Source organism: Hemiscyllium ocellatum, chromosome 25, assembly GCF_020745735.1.
Source record: "Hemiscyllium ocellatum isolate sHemOce1 chromosome 25, sHemOce1.pat.X.cur, whole genome shotgun sequence".
Taxonomy (NCBI): domain Eukaryota; kingdom Metazoa; phylum Chordata; class Chondrichthyes; order Orectolobiformes; family Hemiscylliidae; genus Hemiscyllium; species Hemiscyllium ocellatum.
In genome coordinates this window covers 54737357-54757431 of record NC_083425.1, presented here as the reverse complement: position 1 = coordinate 54757431, position 20075 = coordinate 54737357, and the positions used below count along the sequence as shown (strand labels likewise).

The window sequence follows — 20075 nt, the reverse complement described above, 5'->3', positions numbered from 1 at the left end:
ACATTGGGTTACAGTACTGGTGGGGACAGGCCTGTCACTGTATAACACTGGGGTAGATTACTGATGGGGACAACCTGTCACTGTATAACACTGGGCTACAGTACTGATGGGGACAGGTCCGTCACTGTATGACACTAGGTAAGAGGTACTGGTGGGGACAGGTCTGACACTGTATAACACTGGCATACAGTACTGGTGAGGATAGGTCTGTCCCTTTGTAACACTGGCGTAGAGCACTAGTTGGGACAGGTCTGTCACTGTATAACACTGTGGTACAGTGCTGGTGAGGGCAGGTCCGTCACTGTATAACCCTGGAGTACAGTACTGGTGGGGACAGCTCTGTCACTGTATAACACTGGGGTAAAGTACTGGTGTGGACAGGACTGTCACTGTGTAACACTGCGGTAGAGTACTGATGGGGATAGGTCAGTCACTGTATAACACTGGGGTACAGTACTTGTGGGGACATTGCTATCACTGTATAACACGAACACAGTACTGGTGGGGACCAGTGTGTCACTATACAACACACGTACAGAACTGATGGGGACAGGTCCGTCTCTTTATGACATTGGGGTATAGTATTGGTGGGACAGGTTTGTCACTGTATAACAGTGGGGTACAGTACTGGTGGGGACAGGTCTGTCACTGTATAACACTGGGGTGGAGAACTGATAGGGACATGTCCGTCAGTGTATAACACTGGGGTACAGTACCAGTGGGGACAGGTCTGTTTCTGTAGAACACTGGGGTAGAGTACTGGTGGCGTCAGGTCCATCTTTGTATAACAATGGGGTACAGTACTGGTGGTGACAGATCTGTCTCTTTATAACACTGGTGTACAGTACCGGTTGGGACAGGTCAGTCACTGTATAACACTTGGGTAGAGTACTGGTGGGGGCAGGTCCGTCACTGTATAACATTAGGATACAGTACTGGTGGGGACAGGTCCGTCACTGTATAATACGGGGGGGGGGTACAGTACTGGTGGGGACAGGTCCGTCACTGTATAACACTGGGGTACAGTACTGGTGGCGACAGGTCTGTCACTGTATAACACGAGTACAGCACTGGAGGGGACTGGTCTGTCACTGTATAATATGAACACAGTACTGGTGTGGACCGCTCTGTCTCTACACAACACGCGTACAGTACTGGAGGGGACAGGTCTGTCACTGTATAACCCTGGGGAACAGTACTGATGGGGAAATGTCAGTCACTGTATAACATTAGGATACATTACTGGTGGGGACAGGTCCGTCACTGTTAAGATTGGGGTACAGTACTGGAGGGGACAGGTCTGTCACTGTATAACACTGGGGTGCAGTTCCAGGTGTGTCAGGTCTGTCCCTGTATAACTCTGGGGTACAGTATTGGTAGGGGCAATTCGGTCTCTGTATAACACTGGGGTACAGTACTGGTGGGGACAGGTCTGTCACTGTATAACACTGGTGTACAGCACTGGTGGGGGCAGGTCTGTCTCAGTGTAACACTGGGGTACAGTACTGGTGCAGACAGGTCTGTCACTGTATAACACTGGGGTACAGTTCTACTGGGGGCAGGTCTGTCTCTGTGTAACACTGGGGTAAGGTACTGGTGGGGGCAGGTCTGTCACTGTTTAACGCTAGGGTAGAGAACTGGTGTGGACAGGTCTGCCACTGTATATCACTGGGGTATAGTACTTGTGGGGACAGGTCCTTTACTGCATAACCCAGGGAATACAGTTCTGGTGGGGACAGGTCTGTCACTGTATAACAATGGGGTACAGTACTGATGGGGACAGGACTGTCATTGTGTAACATGGGTAAAGTACTGGTGGGGTTCGGTCTGTCACTGTTAATTACTGGTAGGTATAGGTCTGTCAGTGTATAACCCTGGGGTATAGTACTGATGTGGACAGCTCTGTCGCTGTATAACACTGGGATACAGTAGTGATGGGGACAGGTCTGTCACTGTATAATTTTGGGGTATGGTTTGGTGGGGACAAGTCAGTCACTGTATAACACTGGGGTACAGTACTGGTGGGGACAAGTCAGTCACTGTATAACACTGGGGTACAGTACTGGTGGGGGCAGGTCAGTCCCTGTATAACATTGGCATACAGCATTAATGAAGACAGATCTGTCACTGTGTAACACTGTGGTAGAGAACTGTTTGGGACAGGTCAAGCCCGGCATAACATTGGCATTCAGCACTAATGGGGACAGGTCTGTCCCTGTATAACACAGGGGTACAGTACTGGTTGGGACAGGTCAGCCCCTGTATAACATTGGCATACAGCACTAATGGGGACATGTCAGTCACTGTATAACACTGGGGTACAGTACTGGTGGGGACAGGTCTGTCCCTGTATAACACTGGGGTTACAGTACTGGTTGGGACAGGTCAGCCCCTGTATAACATTGGCATACAGCACTAATAGGGACATGTCAGTCACTGTATAACACTGTGGTACAGTACTGGTGAGGGCAGCTGTATCGCTGTACAACAGTGGGGTACAGTACTGGTGGTGACAGGTCTTTCACTGTATAACATTGGGGTACAGTACTGATATGGTCACGTCCGTCAGTGTATAACCCTGGAGTACAGTACTGGTAGGGACAGGACTGTCACTGTGTAACACTGCGGTAGAGTACTGATGGGGACTGGTCTGTCACAGGAGAACTCTGGGGAAGAGTACTGGTGAGGACAGATCTTCACTGTGTAACACTGGGGTACAGTACCAATAGGGACAGATTTGGCAGTGTATAACATTGGGGTACAGTACTGGTGGGGACAGGTCTGTTACTGTATAACACTGGGGTACAGTACTGTTGGAGACAGGTCTGTCACTGTATAACACTGGGGTACAGTTCTGCTGGGGGCAGGTCTGTCTCTGTGTAACACTGGGGTACAGTACTGGTGGGGGCAGGTCTGTCACTGTTTAACGCTAGGGTAGAGAACTGGTGTGGACAGGTCTGCCACTGTATATCACTGAGGTACAGTACCGGTGGGGACATTCTGTTTCTGTAGAACACTGGGGTAGAGTACTGGTGGGGTCAGGTCCATCTTTGTATAACAATGGGGTACAGTACTGGTGGTGACAGATCAGTCCCTTTATAACACTGGTGTACAGTACCGGTTGGGACAGGTCAGTCACTGTATAACACTGGGGTACAGTACTGGTGGGGACAGGTCATTCACTGTATAACACTGGGGTACAGTACTGGTGGGGACAGGTCCGTCACTGTATAACACTGGGGTACAGTACTGATGGGGACAGGACTGTCATTGTGTAACACTGGGGTACAGTACTGATGGGGACAGGTCTGTCATTGTGTAACACTGGGGTAAAGTACTGGTGGGTTTCGGTCTGTCACTGTAAACACTAGGGTACATTACTGGTAGGTATAGGTCTGTCAGTGTATAACACTGGGGTACAGTACTGATGTGGACAGCTCTGTCGCTGTATAATTTTGGGGTATAGTATTGGTGGGGACAGGTCAGTCACTGTATAACACTGGGGTACAGTACTGGTGGGGTCAGGTCAGTCCCTGTATAACATTGGCATACAGCATTAATGAAGACAGATCTGTCACTGTGTAACACTGTGGTAGAGAACTGTTTGGGACAGGTCAAGCCTGGCATAACATTGGCATTCAGCACTAATGGGGACAGGTCTGTCACTGTATAACACTGGTGTATAATACTGGTGGGGACAGGTCTGTCCCTGTATAACACAGGGGTACAGTACTGGTTGGGACAGGTCAGCCCCTGTATAACATTGGCATACAGCACTAAAGGGGACATGTCAGTCACTGTATAACACTGTGGTACAGTACTGGTGGGGGCAGCTCTATCGCTGTACAACAGTGGGGTACAGTACTGGTGGTGACAGGTCTGTCACTGTATAACATTGGGGTACAGTACTGGTGGGGGCAGCTCTGTCACTTTATAACACAGGGGTACAGTACTGATAGGGTCAGGTCCGTCAGTGTATAACCCTGGAGTACAGTACTGGTGGGGACAGGTCTGTTACTGTATAACACTGGGGTACAGTTCTGATGGGGACTGGTCCGTCACAGTATAACTCTGGGGAAGAGTACTGGTGGGGACAGATCTTCACTGTGTAACACTGGGGTACAGTACCGATAGGGACAGATTTGTCAGTGTATAACACTGGGGTACAGTACTGGTGGGGTCAGGTCAGTCCCTGTATAACATTGGCATACAGCATTAATGAAGACAGATCTGTCACTGTGTAACACTGTGGTAGAGAACTGTTTGGGACAGGTCAAGCCTGGCATAACATTGGCATTCAGCACTAATGGGGACAGGTCTGTCACTGTATAACACTGGTGTATAATACTGGTGGGGACAGGTCTGTCCCTGTATAACACAGGGGTACAGTACTGGTTGGGACAGGTCAGCCCCTGTATAACATTGGCATACAGCACTAAAGGGGACATGTCAGTCACTGTATAACACTGTGGTACAGTACTGGTGGGGGCAGCTCTATCGCTGTACAACAGTGGGGTACAGTACTGGTGGTGACAGGTCTGTCACTGTATAACATTGGGGTACAGTACTGGTGGGGGCAGCTCTGTCACTTTATAACACAGGGGTACAGTACTGATAGGGTCAGGTCCGTCAGTGTATAACCCTGGAGTACAGTACTGGTGGGGACAGGTCTGTTACTGTATAACACTGGGGTACAGTTCTGATGGGGACTGGTCCGTCACAGTATAACTCTGGGGAAGAGTACTGGTGGGGACAGATCTTCACTGTGTAACACTGGGGTACAGTACCGATAGGGACAGATTTGTCAGTGTATAACACTGGGGTACAGTACTGTTGGAGACAGGTCTGTCACTATATAACACTGTGGTACAGTACTGGTGGGGACAGGTCTGTCACTGTGTAACACTGGGGTAGAGTACTGGTGGGGACCGGTATGTCACTGTAAACACTAGGGTACATTACTGGTAGGTATAGGTCTGTCAGTGTATAACACTGGGGTACAGTACTGATGTGGACAGCTCTGTCGCTGTATAACATTGGGTACAGTAGTGATGGGGACAGGTCTGTCACTGTATAATTTTGGGGTATAGTATTGGTGGGGACAGGTCTGTCCCTGTATAACACAGGGGTACAGTACTGGTTGGGACAGGTCAGCCCCTGTATAACATTGGCATACAGCACTAAAGGGGACATGTCAGTCACTGTATAACACTGTGGTACAGTACTGGTGGGGGCAGCTCTATCGCTGTACAACAGTGGGGTACAGTACTGGTGGTGACAGGTCTGTCACTGTATAACATTGGGGTACAGTACTGGTGGGGGCAGCTCTGTCACTTTATAACACAGGGGTACAGTACTGATAGGGTCAGGTCCGTCAGTGTATAACCCTGGAGTACAGTACTGGTGGGGACAGGTCTGTTACTGTATAACACTGGGGTACAGTTCTGATGGGGACTGGTCCGTCACAGTATAACTCTGGGGAAGAGTACTGGTGGGGACAGATCTTCACTGTGTAACACTGGGGTACAGTACCGATAGGGACAGATTTGTCAGTGTATAACACTGGGGTACAGTACTGTTGGAGACAGGTCTGTCACTATATAACACTGTGGTACAGTACTGGTGGGGACAGGTCTGTCACTGTGTAACACTGGGGTAGAGTACTGGTGGGGACCGGTATGTCACTATAACCCTGGGGTACAGTACTGGTGGGGGCAGGTCTGTCTCTGTGTAACACTTGGGTACAGTAATGTTGGGGACAGGTCTGTCCCTGTATAACACTGGGATACAGTACTGGTGGGACAGGTCCGTCAGCGTATATCCCTGGGGTACAGTACTGGTGGGGACTGGTCTGTCACTGTTTAACACTAGGGTAGAATACCGGTGGGGACAGATCTTTCCCTGTATAACACTGGGGTACAGTATTGGTGGGGACAGGTCTGCTCCTGCATAACACTGGGGTACAGTACTCTTGGGGGACAGGTTTCGCTCTGTGTAACACTGGGGTACAGTACTGGGTGGATTCACTACTAATGCTTATTGTCAATGATCTCTGCCAATGAGTATTCTACTGACCTCAGTCCCAGTCCGACATCTGCCAGCTTCATTATGTGAATGCATTCAGTCAACAGATGGATACACCTGGGAACTAATCCAACTCAGTACCCACCCTTAGGAATGCCTTCTCGAGACTCTTTTGTGTCTCCCCCCATGCTGTCAAAGTCCTGGGAGTGTTTGACTGGGGACAGGGTAGAGGAATGTTTACTCTGTATCTAAGCCCGTGCTGTCCCTGTCCTGGGAGTATTTGATGGGAACAGTGCTGCCCATGTCCTGTAGACACTGAGGAGCGATGAACCTTCATTGCTATGGGGGTGGATGGGACAGTTACCTGTTTGAGTGTGACTCCTGTTCTCATGATGTTTCTCACCCGCTGGCCCGGTCTGATGTAGAGACTCTTCTGTCACAGCTTCCATCCACAGCAACAAGTTACACACCAAGGACAGAGCCAACCCAAACCTGCAAACAACGCACTCGTGAGGATCATCATAACCTGGGCAGAGAATGCACTGCACACTGGGACATGAAGGTGAAGCGAAGATATGGATTTATAATTGTATCTGCATTGGAGAGGAATATCTCACTGGGCTACAGCAAGAACATGAAGGAAGATTTCAGCAACGTTGGGGCGATTGGACTCAGTGAGAAAAGGTTAGTTAATAGACAGTTTAATGAAGGATATAAGTTCTAGAGGTGGCTTTATCCTGAAAATGTGTTGCTGGAAAAGTGCAGCAGGTCAGGCAGCATCCAAGGAGCAGGAGAATCAACGTTTCAGGCATGAGCCCTTTTTCTGGAAAGAGAAAAGAGCAGGTAGCAGGGGTGCTGGTGGGTGTGGGCTGCTGGAAGGACTGGGGTCTGTAGGAGATTGCAGATTGTGGGATGGATGATTCACAGCTGTGGAACAGACTGAACACAAGGGGGGGATTCAACATCTGATTGCAGAATCCAGGGTGTCCTGTGGCCACGGTGTAACATACCTCCTATTAACAAACCCAAGGACAGATAGTGATTATCTCCTGCTCCTGGGTGGGTGAGTGAGTGACAGTGAGTGAGTGAAAGTGAGTGAGAGTGAGAGTGTGTGAGTGAGTGAGTGAGCGATTGAGTGATAGCGAGTGAGAGTGAATGAGTGAGTGAGCAATTGAGTAAGAGTTAGTGAGTGTGTGAGAGTGGGTGTGTGAGAGTGAGTGAGTGTTAGTGAAAGTGAGTGAGGGAGTTGTGAGTGAACAAGTGAGTGAGTGAGTGACCATTGCTTAATATGAAACTGGGAGATGTGGAGACTGAACTGTCTGCCTAATGTCATGTCTATGTACGGTGTTTCTGATCAATGTGGGCAGGACCTACCCAACTAAAGCCTTGCTGCTGATTCCTGACCATATCATGGTCACGATTAAACGACTCCATGGGCTGGCCAGCTCAGGCTTTCTCCCAATCCAAACCGACTGAACGGAGCAAGTGAGGTCTTAGCCTTTGTCCCAGAGAGGACTCCCAGTCAGAAACAACAAGGTGAGAGAATTCTTCCCTGGCCTCCAGCAGCTTTATTTCACTTGCTCCTGAACCACGCTGAGGGTTCATTGTCAGTTCTTCAACCAGTGACTGTTCTGATCTGAGGTAACTTCATTCTGGACTCAATATCACCTTGTGGAGTGACCCTTCGCAGCTGACACAGCACAGACCCTTCGGTCACCATGTCTGTGCTGATCATGACATCATTCTAAACTAATCCCTGCACGTACTCTGCATCCCTTTATTCACTCCCTGTTCTTGTGTCTGTCTAAATGTCTCTTGTGTCTGTCTAAAAAGCCTGATGTTGAGCTCCTATTTTAATTACACACCATCAACTTTCAACACATGGATGATTCATTGAGTCTTTGTCTTGAAATCCACCTCAACCTGACATTGTACAGCCCAAAGCTGCATGGTTTCCATCATGTGGTCAATGAGTTTCTCTCCTTGGCTGTCCTCTGTTGTATTTGATGGTTTATCCTCCAATGACCTGGTTTCTCCCAGAGTCTCATCACTCACCTGCTCTGATCCTTCTCTATGTCGGTGACCTCATCCAAGAAACCTTACTACTGCCTGGCCTTCCACTTGTACCCTTAGTGCACGCATTCAGTCCTCGTTCGGATGATCCACTCATCAGCTTACTGTTCAAGTGGTCAATGAGAATGATGCGGTACTGGGTGGGGGAGGGGGTTCAGATTCCTGGCCTATTAGGATTGGTTTTTGTGGGCAGGTGAGACCAGGTCAAACTGGACATGTTACCACTGGGCAGGACCGGGACTGCTGTCCTGGTATTTGCTAGCCTGACTGGGGAGGATTTAAACTAACTTGGCAGGGAATGGGAACCTATACAAGAAATCAGCAGATGGGGGCAAGAGCAGAAGACACGAAGGGGAATAAGTGAAGCAACACACAGAGGTCTCAAAGGCCAGAACCAAACAAGGCCACAGTAAAATAAATAGCTGGAACGGGAGAGGAACCTTAAATAATCATTCTTGCAGGCTTTGTGGCTGAATTAATCACAGAAATAGATATAAACAGGTATGGAATAGTTGGGAATTACCAAGACATGGCTGCAGGATGACCAGAGATGGGAACTGAACATCTCGGGGTATTCAGTATTTGGGAAAGACAGACTAAAAGGAAGAGGTGGTGGTGTTGCATTACTGGTTAAAGAAAATATAAACACAATATTGTGTTTATACATCAGCACAGACAATGTCCAATCAGTGTGAGTAGAAGTGAGAAATACCAAGGGACAAAAAACATTAGTGAGGGTGGTACATGGTCTCCAAAACTGTGAGGATGTTGGGAATGGCATTAATCAGGAAATCAGAGACGTATGTAGTAATGGAATATCCATAAGTATGAGTGACTTTAATCTGCATATAGATTGGGCAAATTAACTCAGTCACAATACCATAGAGTAGGAACTCCTAGAGTGTGTATGGGATGGTTTTCTGCACCATTATGTTGAGGAACCAACTAGAGAACAGGTCATCTTAGACTGGATGTGATGCAGAGAGAAAGGAATAAACTCGGTAATGTTGCTGACAGACATCTATCGGGGATGAGCGACCATAATATGACAGGATTCTTTATCAGGATGGAGAGGGAGTAGTTGATTCTGAGACCTGGGCCCTGTACCTTAATATGGGTAACAACGATGGTATGAGGTGTGAGTTGGCTATGGTTTGGGATGTTAGTGAAAGGAATGACAACAGGTGGGCAATGGCAAATAGTCAAAGAGAGAATGGATCAATTAAAATATTGTTTATTCCTGTCAGGTGTGAAAGTGCAAAGAGAACATTGGCCAAACCACGACTTATGAAAGGAGCTAAAAGGAAAACAATAGAACTGAAGCTTGGGAACAGCTTAGAAGTCGGCAAAGGAGGACCATGGGATTGACTAAGGAGGGAAAATAGAATATGAAAGAAAGTTTGCAAGGAATCGAAGTTTGTGCGAAGATTTGTAGCTCGGGTGCTTGTTGTAGTGGTTCTGTTCGCCGAGCTGGAAGTTTTTGTTGCAAACGTTTCGTCCCCTGGCTAGGAGACATCATCAGTGCTGTGGAGCCTCCTGCGAAGCGCTTCTTTGATGTTTCTTCCGGCATTTATAGTGGTCTGTCTTCCGGGTGTCAGTTTCAGCTGTCCGCTGTAGTGGTTGGTATATTGGGTCCAGGTCGATGTGTCTGTTGATGGAATTTGTGGATGAATGCCATGCCTCTAGAAATTCCCTGGCTGTTCTCTGTCTGGCTTGCCCTATGATAGGAGTGTTTTCCCAGTCGAATTCATGTTGCTTGTTGTCTGAGTGTGTGGCTACTAGGGATAGCTGGTCGTGTCGTTTCGTGGCTAGTTGGTGTTCATGTATGCGGATTGTTAGCTGTCTTCCTGTTTGTCCTATATAGTGTTTTGTGCAGTCCTTGCATGGTATTTTATAAACTACATTAGTTTTGCTCATGTTGGGTATTGGCTCCTTTGTTCTAGTAAGTTGTCTGAGCGTGGCTGTTGGTTTGTGTGCCGTTATGAGTCCTAGGGGTCGCAGTAGTCTGGCTGTCAGTTCTGAAACGCTCCTGATGTATGGTAGTGTGGCTAGTCCTTTTGGTTGTGGCATGTCCTCGTTCCGTGGTCTATCTCTTAGGCATCTGTTGATAAAGTTGCGCGGGTATCCGTTTTTGGCGAATACCTTGTATAGGTGTTCCTCTTCCTCTTTTCGCAGTTCTGGTGTACTGCAGTGTGTTGTAGCTCTTTTGAATAGTGTCCTGATGCAGCTTCGTTTGTGTGTGTTGGGGTGGTTACTTTCATAGTTTAGGACTTGGTCTGTGTGTGTTGTTTTCCTGTGTACCCTTGTGGTGAATTCTCCGTTCGGTGTTCTCTGTACTATCACGTCTAGGAATGGGAGTTGGCTATCCTTTTCTACTTCTCTCGTGAATCCGATGCCTGTGAGTGTGGCGTTGATGATCCGGTGTGTTTTTTCTATTTCCGTGTTTTTGATGATTACGAAATTGTCATCGACATATCTGACCCAGGGTTTGGGTTGAATTTGTGGTAGGGCTGTTTGTTCTAACCTTTGCATAACTGCCTCTGCTATGAGTCCCGAGATTGGTGATCCCATGGGTGTTCCGTTGATTTGTTCGTATATCTGATTGTTGAATGTAAAGTGTGTAGTGAGGCATAGGTCCAGTAGTTTAAGTATGCCGTCTTTGTTGATAGGTTCCGCCTCCTGTTTTCTGTTCTGTATGTCCAGTAGGTTGGCTATTGTTTCTCTGGCTAGGGTTTTGTCAATCGAAGTGAACAGTGCCGTCACGTCGAATGAGATCATGGTTTCTTCTTTGTCTATGTGTGTATTCCTGATGGCGTCCAAGAATTCCTGTGTTGATTGTATGGAGTGTTTGGATCCGCTGACCAGGTGTTTCAGTTTCTGTTGTAGTTCTTTGGCCAGTTTGTATGCTGGTGTCCCTGGTAGTGATACTATGGGTCTGAGTGGGATGTCTGGTTTGTGTACTTTGGGTAGTCCATAGAATCTGGGGGTGTTGTTGCTTTCCGGTTTCATTCTTCGTAGGTCCGCTTTTTTTGTAGATTCCTTAGAGTGTTATTTATTCTATTGGTGAGTTGTGGTGTGGGGTCCGAATCCTTCATTTGGTAGGTGTTGGTGTCTGCTAGTAGGTGTTGTGCTTTTTTGATGTAGTCTGATTTATCTAGGATGACAGTCATTCTGCCTTTATCTGCTGGTAGTATGATTATGTTCTTATCATTTCTTAGTGCTTTCAGTGCTTCCCTCTCCTTGGTGTTGAGGTTATGTGTTTGTCTTTTTCTTATCATCATAGGTACGACCGTTTGTCTCACTGTTTGTTGTGTCTCTTCAGTCAGTCCATTGTTCCTGAGTGTGCATTCTAGTGCTGCTAGGAAGTCTGCTGTCTTGGTGTCCCTGTGGTTGTAGTTGAGTCCCTTGGTCAGTATAGTTCTTTCCGTGTCTGTGAGCTGTCTGTGGGAGAGGTTTTTAACCCATGTGTGTGTTGTAGTGTCCTCTTTTTTGTGTGTTAGTTTGGCCAGTTTTTCTTTTTTTTGCGATGTGTTGTCCTGTTCTGTCCTATAGTGACAGCCTGTTCTATGGTCCAGGTCCATTCATGATTAGCGGTCTTTGAAATTAACGACTTTTGGCACGCAATTTCTTGTTTGTATTTGTGCAGTCGGTTGTGAGCGTCTGTGATCATTACCTGGATCATCCTGAGTGCGTTCTGCTTGGCTGTTTCCCTGGCTTGTGGATTATTGACTGGTGGTCTGTACCTGACACATTGTGGAAGGATTTGATTCTTTCGGCATTCGTGTAGAAACCGGAGTTGTTCATATGTTGCGCTTAGGCGGTTAGCGCAGGATTCCCATTTCCTGGCTTGTCTCAGTGTCTCTCGCCCGTAAGTGTTCAAAGTTTGTGCGAAGATTTGTAGCTCGGGTGCTTGTTGTAGTGGTTCTGTTCGCCGAGCTGGAAGTTTTTGTTGCAAACATTTCGTACTACCAGCAGATAAAGGCAGAATGACTGTCATCCTAGATAAATCAGACTACATCAAAAAAAGCACAACACCTACTAGCAGACACCAACACCTACCAAATGAAGGATTCGGACCCCACACCACAACTCACCAATAGAATAAATAACACTCTAAGGAATCTACAAAAAAACGGACAGATAACCAAAGCGGACCTACGAAGAATGAAACCGGAAAGCAACAACACCCCCAGATTCTATGGACTACCCAAAGTACACAAACCAGACATCCCACTCAGACCCATAGTATCACTACCAGGGACACCAGCATACAAACTGGCCAAAGAACTACAACAGAAACTGAAACACCTGGTCAGCGGATCCAAACACTCCATACAATCAACACAGGAATTCTTGGACGCCATCAGGAATACACACATAGACAAAGAAGAAACCATGATCTCATTCGACGTGACGGCACTGTTCACTTCGATTGACAAAACCCTAGCCAGAGAAACAATAGCCAACCTACTGGACATACAGAACAGAAAACAGGAGGCGGAACCTATCAACAAAGACGGCATACTTAAACTACTGGACCTATGCCTCACTACACACTTTACATTCAACAATCAGATATACGAACAAATCAACGGAACACCCATGGGATCACCAATCTCGGGACTCATAGCAGAGGCAGTTATGCAAAGGTTAGAACAAACAGCCCTACCACAAATTCAACCCAAACCCTGGGTCAGATATGTCGATGACAATTTCGTAATCATCAAAAACACGGAAATAGAAAAAACACACCGGATCATCAACGCCACACTCACAGGCATCGGATTCACGAGAGAAGTAGAAAAGGATAGCCAACTCCCATTCCTAGACGTGATAGTACAGAGAACACCGAACGGAGAATTCACCACAAGGGTACACAGGAAAACAACACACACAGACCAAGTCCTAAACTATGAAAGTAACCACCCCAACACACACAAACGAAGCTGCATCAGGACACTATTCAAAAGAGCTACAACACACTGCAGTACACCAGAACTGCGAAAAGAGGAAGAGGAACACCTATACAAGGTATTCGCCAAAAACGGATACCCGCGCAACTTTATCAACAGATGCCTAAGAGATAGACCACGGAACGAGGGCATGCCACAACCAAAAGGACTAGCCACACTACCATACATCAGGAGCGTTTCAGAACTGACAGCCAGACTACTGCGACCCCTAGGACTCATAACGGCACACAAACCAACAGCCACGCTCAGACAACAACTCACTAGAACAAAGAAGCCAATACCCAACATGAGCAAAACTAATGTAGTTTATAAAATACCATGCAAGGACTGCACAAAACACTATATAGGACAAACAGGAAGACAGCTAACAATCCGCATACATGAACACCAACTAGCCACGAAACGACACGACCAGCTATCCCTAGTAGCCACACACTCAGACAACAAGCAACATGAATTCGACTGGGAAAACACTCCTATCATAGGGCAAGCCAGACAGAGAACAGCCAGGGAATTCCTAGAGGCATGGCATTCCACAAATTCCATCAACAGACACATCGACCTGGACCCAATATACCAACCACTACAGCGGACAGCTGAAACTGACACCCGGAAGCGGCAAGGACAGACCACTATAAATGCCGGAAGAAACATCAAAGAAGCGCTTCGCAGGAGGCTCCACAGCACTGATGATGTCTCCTAGCCAGGGGACGAAACGTTTGCAACAAAAACTTCCAGTTTGCAAGGAATGTTAGAGACAACTGTAAAAGTTTCAACAAGGTACATAAAGGAAAAAGATTGGTGAAAACTAATGTAGATCCATTACAGTCAGAATCAGGGAACTTTACAATGAAGAACAAAGAAATGGCCGCCAAAGTAAATTTGTGGTTTACTCCCCTGCCTTCATGATGGAGATCTCAAATAACATAGCAGAAATGATGGGGAAAGTAGGGTTTAGTGAGAAGGAGGAATAACCAAATCTGTTTAGTAGAGAAATGGTGTTGGATGGGATTGAAGGCTGATAATCCACAGTGCCTGATAAGTGGACAACTTCTGAGGTTCTTCAGACTCTGGGACAGTTCCTGCAGATTGAAGGGCAGCGAATGTAACCTCACTGTTTAAGAAAGAGGGTAGAGAGAAAACAGGGAATTATAGATCAGCGAGTCTGCTGTCGGTACTGGGGAAGATGCTGGAGTCCATTTTCAAGGATTTTATAGCGATGCACTTAGAAAACAGTGGTAGAACCAGACACAGTCAGCCTGGATTTACAAAGGGAAAATCTTGAGGCAGTTGGTTAGCTCTCCGGGCTGTTGGGTTACTGTGCAGATGTTTCATTAACATGCTGGGTAATGTCATCCATGAAGTGCTGTTGTTCTGTCCATTTTGCTCTTTTTTAATGCACGATAACCCGAGCCTTTCAGCAAGCTAGCTTCCAGGCGTGGAATACTGCGAGCAGTGTAGGTCTCCTTATCGGAGGAAGGATGTCCCTGCTGTAGAGGGAGGGCAGCAAAGGTTTAACTAATGGATTCCTGGGATGGCTGGACTGCTGTGTGAGGACAGACTGTGTTGGTTGGGATTATATTCACTGAAATTTGGGGGATTGATGGTGGGGGAGGGGGGGGGAGTTCTCAGAGAAGTCTGTAAAACTCTAAGAGGACTAGACATGGTTAATGCAGGAAGGATGCCCCCAGTGGTGGGGGACACCAGAGCCAGGGGTCATTGCTTTAGGATAAATCTTTTAGGACAGTAATGAGGAGAAATTTCTTCACCCAGAGAGTGCTGAGGCTGTGGAATTCACTATTCCAGGAACATGATGTGTTTTCAATACAGAGATAGATATACCTCGTGTGGCTAAAGCGTCCAAGCGTTAAGAGGGAGGGTGGGATTAGGATATTGAGCTCGATGATCAGCCATGACCATATTGAATGGCGGAGCAGGCATGAGGGGGTGGACGGGCCTACCCCAGCTCCCCTCTCCTCTATGTTTCTATGCTTTTTGTGTCTTTGTTTCTATTGCTTTGATCTTTAAAGAGAAATGCAGCCTCCCCAAGTCTAACCCACAGCACCACTGTCTCCTTGAGAAACAGTCTGCACAAGTGCCCATTGTCCAACTTCAGTGGATCTGAGGAAAGACCCGAAAGGTAATCTCTGTTTCACTTTCTATTCACATTGCCAAACCTGCTGAGCTTTTCCAGCATTTTGCTGTTTCCATTTCAGATTTCCAGTATCTGCATGTATTTTGATTTTGGTTCTCATTGACCTCTGACCTCTGACCACTGACCTCCTATGGAATCCCTATGTCATTTACATGGCCAATTCATCCCCTGCAAAGTTTAATTTGCTCTTTTTAATGTCAATCCTCAACTTTCTCCTGAACCATTCTTAACTCTCCCTAAAGGCCCAATTCATCCTGATAAACACCTCATTTAAAACACCTTTCCCATCCTCCTTAATTTGGTAATGTCCTGTACTGTGCTCTTGACCCTGCACCTACCTGACTCATTATACAACTGTCTTGGGAGAGACAGAAAGACACAGTTCTCCAAGTCAGCAACACCAATTACAAACTTGGAACTATTCATTCATAATCCACTTCCACTACTCACTAAACATCATCAATGTAAAACTTTACCTCTCAACCAGCTTATTTTATCTCCCTCAGAAAATGGAAATGGACATTCAGCCCCTCAAACCTGTTCCTTTCTTCAGTTAGGTGATCCTCTTATCTGCCTTTCCCCATATCCCTGGATACCCAATGGAAACCCAAGATTCCAGTCTTGAAAGTTCCGAATCCCATCATTCATAAGTCTCCCGATTTCCAGATTTCTATTATTCAGTAATAATTTCTACTTCCCTCCTCTAAATGGGGATTGTGGCTCCTCATTTTGGATCCGCCCCCCCCCCCTCCCCCCCCAGCGGTTTGCTCAACCTCCATGTGCAGGAAGGTCGGAGGTTCCAGAGATAAAGGGTGGAGCATTTGAGATCTCCCTGGTCATCAGCCAATGGCCTGGCAAAGATGGCTGCACTCTCTCCCAAAGACCCATCATTGGTCACCCCCTACAGGCTGACATTTTTTCCTTCAGAAACTGGGGGAGCAGCTGAACTTAAAGGAAGCAAAACTCACCTTGTGACATCCTGATGGAGTTGAATGCAGTCTTTGGAATGGGCCCATAGGAAGTAAGACTGGATTAGGGAACAAAAAGAAAAACTTGCATTGATTTCACACCTTTCATGACCTCAAGATTTTCTATTGAGCAATTAAGTGCTTTTTTTAAAGTGTAGCCACTGCTGTAATGTAAGAAAATGTAAGTTTCTGTACAGCAAAGAGCAATGTGATAACAGCCAGAGAATTTATTTTGGTTATGACGATCAGGACATTGCATATAGCTACATTATAATCCAAAATAATTTACATTTACAATCATCTCCACACTTTGATGTAAGAGCTTTATTTCAGCTAAACCACAGGCCATAAACCTCACTGTACTGATTACCATCGCTGGTATCCAGGCTGTATGCTTTATTCCATCAGTAAATCACTATGGTACCCTTTTATCTATTAACCACCAGCAGTAAATCACTCATGTTTTCCAGTTGGTTAATTTATATGCAAAGCCCATTAAGGGCATTGCAGACCATCAGAATCATAGAATCCTTACAGTCCGGACACAGGCCATTCTGCCCATCAACTCCACTCCAATTCTTTGAAGAGCCTCACAGCCCACTCATCTCATGGCTAACCACATCCCTGAACACTATGGGCAATTTAGTGTGGTTGATCCACCTCACCTCCACATCTTTGGACTGTGGGAGGAAATTGGAGCACCCGGAGGAAACCCATGCAGACACGGGGAGAACGTGCAAACTCCACACAGTCAGTCGTCTGAGTCTGGAATTGAGCCCGGATTCCTGCATCAGTGCTAACTACTGGGCCACTGTGCTGCCAGGCAGTGAGGGAGAGAAAAGGAGAGAGGGAAGGGGTAAAATCACAATGCAGTTAGCTGGGGAAATAAAACACTCTGCTTCATCCTAGTGTCCACATCTCTCTAAAGGCATTGAGAGTATTGATGGACACTCCAAGGACACTGGGGCAGTATATCTGTGGAACAGGGCTGAGAGTCAGGAACTCCAACCCCCTGGACCTGTTAACAACCACTCTGGCCAGGCCTACTGATTCCAAGCACCCCATTTTTATACAGCTGGCTCAAACCCAACAAACCCTTCATGAATATGTCCATCTTCCATTCGGTCTCACAAGTTCATCAGACCACACTAGACAATGACAAACTATCCCAATCTTCAAAACTTGTTTTACATCCCCCTGAGACAGACAGACTTTAACATCTCAGCCAACTGCGCAAAACTCCCACGCGCTGCAGGCAAGTGTCAGGCTGAGGTGATGGAGCTGAAATCCTGGAGGGGCACTTGAACCTGCAAACTCACAGATCAAGACCAATCAGTGTTGGCCCTTTCCATAGCGCACAAAACGCCGATGCAGAGCAACAGGGAAGGATTTCACAGGAATTACCCACCTCCCACCCCCTTACCACCATCCATCTGCAGGGGAGCGTCAGCACTAGGGTAGTGATCTCTGTCACAGGTCTGATACAGTTCCCTGCTGGGGGCATGGATCAGTCCATCAGTCACAGCTCAAACAGAATTAGCTGGAGAAACTCAGCACGTCTGGCAGCGTCTGCAGAGAGAGAAACAGGTCCAGTGACCTATCAGGAGAACTCTGCTTTCTCTCTCTCTCTCTGCCAAGTTTCTCCAGCTATCTCCGTTTTTGTTTCAGATTTCCAGTCTCTGCTGTTCCAGGATCTGTTTTACTTCAGATCAGCAAATCACTCACCTGCATGAAAGTGAACAGGAGCTGAGTGATGGGGAACAGAAATTTGACGGGATGCTCGCAGCCTTTAAACCCAGCAACGTGGACAATCTTGAAGACATCAAGCAGCAAACTGCAAGCTCCAAACAGCAGCAAGCCTCCTGTAAACCAGAACACAGACCGGAGGCTCAGGGACAGAGACCAATGTCAAACATTGCTGGTGCCAACAATCTCAAAGTAAACCCAGCCTGCGAGAAACAATCAGCGAGTCAGGCAGAGTCTGCAGGAAGAGAGAAACTTGGCTGGGGTGGCTCAGTGGTTAGCTTTGCTGCCTCACAGTGCTAGGGACCTGGGCTCGATCCCAGCCTCAGGAGTCTGTGTGGAGTTTGCACACTCTCCCCGTGTCTGCGCGGGTTTCCTCCGGGTGCTCTGGTTTCCTCTCACAGTCCAAAGCTGTGCAGGTTAGGTGAATTGGCTCTGCATTAGTGTTAGCTGCATTAGTCAGAGGGAAATTGGTCTGGGTGGGTTACTCTTCAGAGGGTCAGTGTGGGCTTGTTGGGCCGAAGGGCCTGTTTCCACTCTGAAGGGATTCTAATGTTTCAGGTAGATGAGACTTCATGCCTTGTCAATGGAACCTAGTTTTAGTAATGGGCTAGGCCGACATTGTTCATTCCTCCAGGCAACAGGCTTCCACCTGGAGCACTGCTGGGGTTGGGGAGGCCAGGTAGGGAGAAGGATTGAAGAGCTCTTACATCTGGGCTTGACTGGGCCTGATCCCTGGGATGTTGTTGGCTGTGAGGGTGAATGGGGTATTTGGCCTCTCGCTCCAACTTTGCTTCGTAGATTGACTTTCCAACTCGGGGTGGAGAATTCTTCCAGGTGATATGGCACAGGAGGCTCCCGAGGGAAGGCAGTGAGAGAGGCCATGTTTTTTGGCCTGGGGAAGGGGTACAGTCCTTGGATCCATCAGTCAGGCCCCATGATCAGTCACCATCGGAGACCATCCCCCTGCCTCTACCCCAGCCCCTCTCAGTGTGGGGGTGGGAGGGAGCAGGACCAGAATTACAAACTGGGCAATGGACCTGAAAGGTGCAGGTGGAGAGGGGAGCTCAAGGGTAGGCGAACGTGTGGAGACTATTTTTCTCGGTATTTTATGTAACTCTATAGATATTTGGCTTGCTTTAAATTGATTTGGTTTATTATTGTTGCATATACTGAGATACAGTGAAAAGTATGGTTTTGTGTGCTATCCAGATAAATCATAGCTTACACAGGTACATCTGGGCAATAGAACAGAATGCAGGTTACAGTATTACAGCTACAGAGAAGGTGTAGAGAGAGATCAACTCTTAAGTCTATTAACCCCTTATCAATGGAACTACAAATGTGTGGAACTTCTCAGTAATTGTCAGAGAGTGAAGATTTTATTAAAGAAGTTGTTCTTTCATACCTCTCAGCCATACTGGCCCAGCATGGGGGTCCTCAGAAACAATAACTCCCTTCTGCCGAGCAGTACACAAAACGTAGAACAGCATCCAGCCAACCACTAGGCCCATCACGACAGTGAGTGATAGCAGGACCTCAGTGTGCCCCACTGGCACCTCACTGAAAGCCCCTGCACAGATCAGAGCTGTGCCCAGACAGAGGGCATTGACAGCCACTGGGCCAGACAGCAGCCTGGAGCCTGGTCTGGGCTCCTCCAGGGCCTCCCTTCGCACTGACTCGGGAGAGTTAGCGCCCTTCCCACGTCCGTATTCCACTTCCAGATGTGAGGTCACTGCCTCATTGGTCAGCACACCGCCGTCGATCATTTCCGCAGCGAGGCTGAGGAGATTCTGAAATATTAACAGACAGAAAGAACTCTCAGCCACTGGAACAGGCACCAACTGCTTTCTAACAGGCCAGCACCTACCTCACAGCAGGACGGTCACCTTCAACACCTGCTCAGCGTAATGTACACTGGACCTTCCTACCTCAATGATAGCCCCCAATCTATTCTCATCCCTCAGTCCATTCTAACATATCCCCCAGCCCATTCCCACCAGACTGCCAGTCACTCTGTTACAGAGGGGTCTCAGCCATCACCACTACTTCGAACCCTGGTGTTGTTGAACCGATTGACTTACCCTGAAGAAGTGAGTGGCTCTTTAGTCTGTATCAGTGTTCCCGCTGACTCAAAAT

General features: G+C 47.4%; 1 protein-coding gene across 1 annotated transcript in view; it reads right to left on the bottom strand.

The window, feature by feature from the left end:
- Positions 1-19705, bottom strand: part of LOC132827717 (proton channel OTOP2-like) — a 92742-nt gene extending 73037 nt beyond the window's left edge. Inside the window, exons 1-4 of the mRNA XM_060844401.1 lie at positions 19345-19705; positions 17919-18055; positions 16194-16252; positions 6389-6516 (exon numbers count right to left, since the gene is read on the bottom strand). Of these exons, the coding sequence (XP_060700384.1) occupies positions 6389-6516; positions 16194-16252; positions 17919-18055; positions 19345-19705 (685 nt within the window). The remainder of the gene's footprint in view (positions 1-6388; positions 6517-16193; positions 16253-17918; positions 18056-19344) is intronic.
- Between the last annotated feature and the right edge of the window lie 370 nt (positions 19706-20075).